This window comes from Thecamonas trahens (genome assembly GCF_000142905.1).
Source record: "Thecamonas trahens ATCC 50062 unplaced genomic scaffold supercont1.30, whole genome shotgun sequence".
Classification (NCBI taxonomy): domain Eukaryota; order Apusomonadida; family Apusomonadidae; genus Thecamonas; species Thecamonas trahens.
This window is the reverse complement of record NW_013657650.1, coordinates 381,054-388,032: the sequence shown is the minus strand read 5'-3', so window position 1 is coordinate 388,032 and position 6,979 is coordinate 381,054. Positions and strand designations below refer to the sequence as shown.

The following is a 6,979-nucleotide window of genomic DNA, read 5'->3' as shown; positions in this document are numbered from 1 at the left end:
CGCCACCCGCCCCCCCTCCTCCTTCACCACCAGCACGTTGTGCCCTAGTGGGCCGGGCCAAGCCTCACGTGGGTATGGTGTAGAAAGCCACCCACGTAAAAATGCGGGGGGGGGGGGGGGGGGGGGATGATGAGATCGGGGTGGTCGTCGTGAATGGGGATCGGGATTGGGAAGGGGGGGGGATTGGGAAGGCGGGATCGGGAAGAGGGGGTGGGGATATGGGGGTATGGAAGGGCAGGATGATGGTAATGATGATGATGATGGTGATGATAGGGGGGTCATGCCTGCGCCTACTCTCATCCACCACAGTCGATCCCGCACAATGGCCCCGGCGATGACCACGCAACACCCGTCCGCCACGGCCAACTCACCGCACCTCACCCCTCACCCACACCGCACCGCACCACACCGCCACCCCACACCACACACCGCCCACATACTGCTACTATGAACGCATCCAAGGCCCGTGGAACGCGTGCCCTCGTCACCAAGTTCAGAGGAGCTCTGAGCCAATGCTCCAAAGAGGTACGCTCCATGCCATACTCGAGTCGCGGCTGTGTGTAGCCTCGGCCAGCAAAACCAGGGGGGGGGAGGGGAGGCATCACCAACACTTACCCATTGTCCTGCTGTCTTGCTGCCTTGCTGCCTGGATGCCTTGCTTTGATCTCTCGCCTGCTGCCCGATTGCGCGTCCTTGCACTTGCGCTTGATCGGATGTGCGCGTGCTCCTGCACATGCGATACTCCTGCACATACTCTTGCGTGTACTCGGACCCTTGCCCTGGTGGCTGCACATCATCTAACCCCACCGGTTGCCTTGCCTGGACCCCATCCCTGCCTTCAGGCCGCTGCCTACGGCGTCTGCGTGGGCAACTCGATGGCCACCATCGAGAAGGACGCTTGCAAGACCCAGTTTGCCGACTTTCGCCGCTGCTTCACATCGCACCTATCCACACCCCGGAGATAACATTGCACTCTCTGTCCACCATGCATGGGATACCCTCCCCGCCCTCTCGCGCGCGCAACCAATCAATCAGCCACAATCATTGAATGCCAGCCCAACTCAAACAACCACAGGTCGCCCAGCTCCTCACCGCCACACGGCGGCCACCACGGCGACGACAACGACGTCCACGACAACCACCGCTCTCTCTTCCTCCCACACCATAACACACAATGAAGGTCCTGTGCAAGACCCTCTCCCGGGACCAGTTCACCCTCGAGGTGACTCCCTCTCAGACGGTACGTCCTCCCTCTCCCATTCCCCTCCTCCCCACCTGGCGACTCGTTGCGAGCCGGCAATGGAAGAACAGGTCGCCCAGCAAACTGCGACCTTTTCCGTGAAACGGTTTGATCACAGCCTGATCTCCCCCCCTCCCCCCCCCTCCTCACTCATGCACGCATGACCTGCCCCAGGTTCTCGAGGTCAAGAAGATGATCGAAGGTGAAAAGGGCTTTGATGCCGCCCATCAGAAGCTTGTGTACAAGGGCAAGATCCTCGCAGACGCAGAGACATTGGAGTCGTACGGCGTGGCGGACGGAGAGTTCTTTGTTGTCATGGCCACCAAGAAGGTTGCGCAGGCAAAGCCCAAGCCGGCGTCTGTCTCCTCCTCCAGCTCTAGCTCGGCCCCCACCCCCGCACCCATGGACACCACTCCGGCCAACACCGCGCCGCCGCCGTCGACCACCACCACCACCGCCACCACCGCCACCGCCACCACCGTTGCTCCTTCTCCCACCCCGACTCCTCCCGCCGCCGCCGCGCCGGGCCCAGAGGCGATGGTCACCGGCGCATCGGAAGAGGGTGCGGTGCAGACGCTGATGGCGCTCGGCTTTCCGCGCGATCAGTGCGAGGTCGCGCTCCGTGCCGCGTTCAACAACCCGGACCGTGCGGTCGACTACCTGCTTAACGGCATTCCGCCCGAGCTGATGGCGCAGATGGCGGCAGGCGGCACGCCGGCGCAGCCGCAGACAGGCAGCGCTGAGGTTGGCGGCGTGCCGAATGAGGCCGGCGGTGACGACGGCGGCGACGACGGCGAGATGACCGAAGGCGCGGCGTTCACCGCGGCGCTCCGCGCCATGCCGCCGTTCACCCGGCTGCGGTATGCAGTCCAGCAGAACCCGGCGCTGATGCAGCCGATGCTCCAGCAGCTGGGCCAGACCCAGCCGCAGCTGCTGCAGCTCATCTCGGCCCATCAAGACGAGTTCCTGGCCCTCATGAACGAGCCGGTCACCGAGGCCGAGATGGCCGCGGCCTCGGCCGCCACCGACCAGATGAACCAGGAGCTGGGTGGCGTCGCCGGCGGCATGGGCGCCCCGCCGCCGGGCGTCAATTACATCCAGGTCACCGAGGAGGAGAAGGGCCACATCGAGCAGCTCGAGGCTCTTGGCTTCCCTCGCCACATCTGCGTCCAGGCCTACATGTCCTGCAACAAGGATCCGGACCTCGCCGCCAACTTCCTCTTTTCGTATGGCGCCGACATGGTCAACGACGAGGCCCAGGGCCAGGGCCAGCAGCCGCCGCAGGGCCAATAATAGCCACACACCCCAGCACTACACAACATGTAAAGAGGCAATAGCTCCAACAGCGGCGCCGCCGCTTTACTTAAGGCCATCATTGCGTTGGGAACTCACTCTAGGTGGCCCATGAGTCCCGACGAGATCTCCTGGAATTGGTTGCGGTAGCACGCCATCGACGCTGGGTCGTACAGCACAAAGATGACCTCGTCGAGCGAGGTCTCCTCGCCGTCGGCCTCGACAGCCGAAAACCACTCGCCGATGGCCGAGAGGATGACCCGCGCGGCACCGTCCTTGGGAAACCCGTTGACGCCCGAGCCGATCGACGGAAAGGCAATCGAGACGAGCCCGGCGTCCGACGCCGTCTCCAGCGCAGCGTGGATGGTCTTGGCCAGCGCGGCGTACGACGCCTTGGCCGCACGCCCGTTGAACGACGGCGAGTTGACGTGCACCACGTGCGAGGCAGGCAGGTCGCCGGCGCTCGTGATGACAGCCCCGTTGACCGGGATGCTGCCCGAGAAGTCGCTGATGGCCTTGCGGAACCCGGCTCCGCCGGCGAGCGCAAGCACCCGCCCGACCTGCCCGCCCGTCGAGATGTGCGACGCCGTCGGATGCACCACGCAGTCGGCCTCCACCTCGCAGATGTCGTTCTCAATGATGTACAGCAGCTCGCCCGACTTGAGCCGCCCAGAGAAGAGGTAGTCGTCAGAGCCGCCGTCGTTGCCTGCGGCGCCTCCACTCGCTCCGGCTCCGCCGGTCTCTTCACCACCGCCGGTCCCCTCGTCAGACTCGTCGTCGTCAGACTCGTCGTCGTCAGACTCGCCGTGCGAAAGGCCGATCAGCTGGTACTTGCCCGGCCGCTGGACAAACGACGCCCGGTTGTCCCACGAGTTGAGCGTCTTGGCGGAGAACTTCTTCTTGAAGCCCGTGATGGCGTCCGCAAGCGACGAGCACCGCTGGGTCTTGTCCTGTCCACGCGCGCCGACGCGGCCCCAGTGCGTGTACAGATGGTAGACCGGGCCAGGCGTCGAGAGCACCTGGATGCGGTAGAACTTGTTGGCGTTGCGCCGGATGTCGGTCTGGTTGAGCATGCACGAGTAGTTTTCCACAACCTGTGCGCCCTGCAGCTGGCACGCGTCGTCCACAGGCAGCGTCGCCGCCGCGCCCGACAGCGTCTTCTGCTTCTTGTTGCTCCCACCGCTGGCTGCCGCCGTCGCCCCGGCCGTACTTGCCACCGAGCTTGTTGCGCTGCCTCCGCTCCCGCTCCCGCTACCGTTCACAAGCGCCGCCAGCCACGCCTCGTCGTGGATTGGAATGCTCTTCGCAACCGCCTTGGTGTACTTGGAGCTCCCGGTGTTGCCGTCCGAGAGCAAGTCCGTTGTCGCCTTGGTCACCGACCCCGAGACCGTCGCCCCGAGATCCTCGAGCATCTTGGCCACCTCGGCCCGCTTGCCGAGCGAGATCGTTCCCGAGACGCACACCACCTTGCCAGCCAGCGGCTTACCAACAGCCGCGTCCTCGTCATCGTCATCGTCATCCGCTGCCGCCGCACCCGCCGCCGCCTTGCGCTTCCGGGTCGACCGCCGGGTGACCACTCCCGGACGCGACGGCTGCGCCCCGCCGCTGCCGCTGCCGCCTCCCGCCAGCGGGCCGATCGCCGCCTCCAGCCACGCCAGATCCACAATCGTCACGCCATTAGCCACAGCCTTCTTGTACTTTGCCGACGAGTTGTCGCCCTCGGCCAGCAGATGCGTCACCTGTTTTGCTCCCCTGGTGAGTACATGACGGACGGAGTGCATGAAATTCATTTTTTTTTCCACACACACCCCCCACCCGCCCCCGCCCTGTTTTCCATACCTTCTTGGTCACCGAGCTGGCCACCGTCGCCCCGTGCGCTTCGAGCGTCTTGGAGAGCGCTGAGCGAGTGACTGGGAACTTGCCTGTGGCACAGATGGTGAAGCCGTGCAGTGCAGAGGACATGCTTGGAGTACGTCGAGGTGCACCACGAGCGTGAGGTGTGAGGTGGGGAGCAGAGACGCAGCGGAGGTGCCGAGGTGCCGGTGTCAAGCCAACCATGACCCGCGAGCATTCGAACATGTGGGGGGTGGGGGGTGGGTCTGGGATGAAAAATAGTTTGAGATGGGGAGGGGGAGGAGGTGCTCGCTGGGGAATACCTGCTAGGTTTGCCACGCACAGCTCCAGTGCATCATCGAGCGTGAGCCTGAGAGCAAGAGACAGGTCTCGCGAGAGGGGTCTCCTGTCATCGCAATGAGCACAAATCATGAGCATACAGAGAGGGAGTGGCTGCTGCTACATTCACCACTAGCCGACATTTTCTCTTGATCTTTGATTCTGCTGCACTCTGCTGCCCTCCACATCCAGAGGAAAACCCAGCTCTCCCCATCGCCACACCCTCCTTCCCCCTCCTCTCCTAGTCCAACCCGCTGATGGTCACAACTAACTCTACTGACGCTTTCTCTGCAACGATCATCGCACCCTCTCGCGGGCCGCGAGAGCGCTCAACTCCCCCCCCCTCCGCTCCTCCGCCCCGCCGCCCCTCCGCCCTTCCGCCCCTCCGCTCCGTGTCATCGCCCTCATCACCCACATCATGCCACTGTCAATGATCTCGCCCTGATCACTCCCGATCCCGTCACCTACCGGGTACCCCCCCCCCCTTCTCACAAATCCCCTCAGCCGCCAATGCCACACCACCCGCCGATCGACTCGCCCCGCCACGACCTCACGACCGCACACCTCGCTGGCTCTCACAACACAATGCTCCGCGGTGTGGGGACGCACATGGCTGCTGCTATGCGGACGCAGACGGTACGTCCCTTTACTTCTGTCCTTTCCTCTTTCCCCTCTCTCCCCTCTCCCCTCTCCCTCCCTTGGCTATGGGTGCGGTGACGGGCAGCCCATTTTTTGGTCGGGGCGGGTCATCCTCCCCAACATGGTGTGTGTGTGGGGGGGGGCGGGCGCACCGAGGGAGTGTATGACTTATGGTATGGGTAACCGGTATGTATACGTGTGTTTGGCTGGGTGGTTGTAGGCACTGCTGTCGGGCTGCGCTGCTGCTAACGGGTTTGCGCTGGAGGCCACCGGCGACCTTACAGCCTCTGTGGCGCGTGGTGGCGCTGGCGGGCGGTCGTCGGTGAGCGGTGTGACGGTGGCAGTCTTTGGCGCTACGGGCTTTGTGGGACGGTACCTGGTCAACCGGCTTGGTCGCATGGGCACGCAGGTTCTTGTTCCGTACCGTGGCGATGAGCACGACTGGCGCCATCTCCGCCTCATGGGCGATCTCGGCCAGATTGTGCCCATTCCGTTTGACCCGCGCTCGCCCGAGTCGATCCGCGAGGCCCTTGTCGACGCCGACATGGTGGTGAACCTCATGGGCTCGGACTTTGAGACGGTCAACTGGCCGTACGAGCACGTCCACGCGCACCTTGCCGGCGCCGTTGCCGAGCAGGCCGCCGATGTCGGTGTCGAGAAGCTCGTCCACGTCTCGCACCTCTGCGCCGATTCCGGCTCGTCGTCGCGGTACTTTGCCTCCAAGGCTGCCGGCGAGGTTGCCGTCCGCAAGGCCTTCCCCTCGGCCACGTTCATCAAGCCGGCGACCATTGTCGGCGAGGAGGACAAGTTCCTCAACGTGCTCGGCGGCCTGGCCAAGTCGATCAAGACCATCCCGGTCGTCAACGGCGGCGCACAGGTTGTCCAGCCGGTCACCGTCGGCGACACTGCAGGCGCCATCGTCGCCGCCCTCGACCGTACTGACTCGGCCGGCAAGTCGTACTCGATTGTCGGGCCCGACGCCCTTACCATGTCGCAGCTCGCCCACTTTGTCTTTGACATGGTCCGCATCGAGCCGCGCCTCCTCGACCTCCCGGTCGCTCCGCTCGCCTTTGCCGGCAAGTACCTCGCCCGCCTGCCCAACACAAAGTTCTCAGACGATACCGTCGCCCGCGCCCTCATCGACGAGGTCGTCCCTGACGGCGACGCCACTCTGGCCGACCTCAACCTCAAGGCCACCTCCATCGAGCAGCTGGCCATCCGCACCCTCCGTCGCTTCCGTCCCGCCGCCGTCTGGAACGCGCCCATCGACTCGCACGAGCTCGAGGATGCGCGTCTGTTCAAGTGAACACACACATCTGCTCAACTCCTCCCCCCCCGTCCCCCGCCCCCGGTCGTAACTCACTCGGGAGCGGCTATCAACAAAGGTGACCAACGCATTGCCGTGTTTGATGAAAAAAGAAACATTGATGGGTGCTATCTGAACGGTGTTTGAAGTACTAAGAAGGCGCTGTGTGATTAATGGGGGCATCGCCAGATGGGCTTACTCAAACCTGGCCCACTAACGGATATTCATTATACCCTGAATGCCCGCTGGAATAGGTGCGCAAGGCGTTCAAGCAACTTTAGAGGTAGAGAAAAATGAGAAGGGCAATGCGCTCCCAAGGAGATTCTGAT

At 63.8% G+C, this 6,979-nt stretch overlaps 3 protein-coding genes across 3 annotated transcripts; 2 read left to right on the top strand and 1 right to left on the bottom strand.

Annotated features, from left to right (window-relative positions):
* Positions 1-1,174: 1,174 nt before the first annotated feature.
* AMSG_06761 (UV excision repair protein Rad23) lies at positions 1,175-2,582 on the top strand (the record flags this gene model as incomplete). The annotated part of the gene is made up of 2 exons (XM_013901355.1): positions 1,175-1,240; positions 1,415-2,582. The coding sequence occupies 2 exons, from the start codon at positions 1,175-1,177 to the stop codon at positions 2,531-2,533; spliced, it is 1,185 nt and encodes a 394-aa protein (XP_013756809.1). The 3' UTR covers positions 2,534-2,582.
* Positions 2,583-2,607: 25 nt separating this feature from the next.
* On the bottom strand, positions 2,608-4,495 carry AMSG_06760 (histone H2A; the record flags this gene model as incomplete). Its single annotated transcript, XM_013901354.1, has 2 exons — positions 2,608-4,272; positions 4,373-4,495. 2 exons carry the CDS (start codon positions 4,493-4,495, stop codon positions 2,629-2,631), a joined length of 1,767 nt encoding a protein of 588 aa, XP_013756808.1. The 3' UTR covers positions 2,608-2,628.
* Positions 4,496-5,272: 777 nt separating this feature from the next.
* On the top strand, positions 5,273-6,668 carry AMSG_06759 (NADH dehydrogenase 1 alpha subcomplex subunit 9). Its single transcript, XM_013901353.1, has 2 exons — positions 5,273-5,341; positions 5,565-6,668. Exons 1-2 carry the CDS (start codon positions 5,291-5,293, stop codon positions 6,648-6,650), a joined length of 1,137 nt encoding a protein of 378 aa, XP_013756807.1. The 5' UTR covers positions 5,273-5,290; the 3' UTR covers positions 6,651-6,668.
* Positions 6,669-6,979: the final 311 nt, after the last annotated feature.

Coding starts and splice junctions, on each gene's coding strand:
- AMSG_06759 (XM_013901353.1), top strand. CDS start 5,291: ATGCTCCGCGGTGTGGGGACGCACATGGCTGCTGCTATGCGGACGCAG. Junction 5,342..5,564: donor CTGCTATGCGGACGCAGACG/GTACGTCCCTTT, acceptor GGGTGGTTGTAG/GCACTGCTGTCGGGCTGCGC.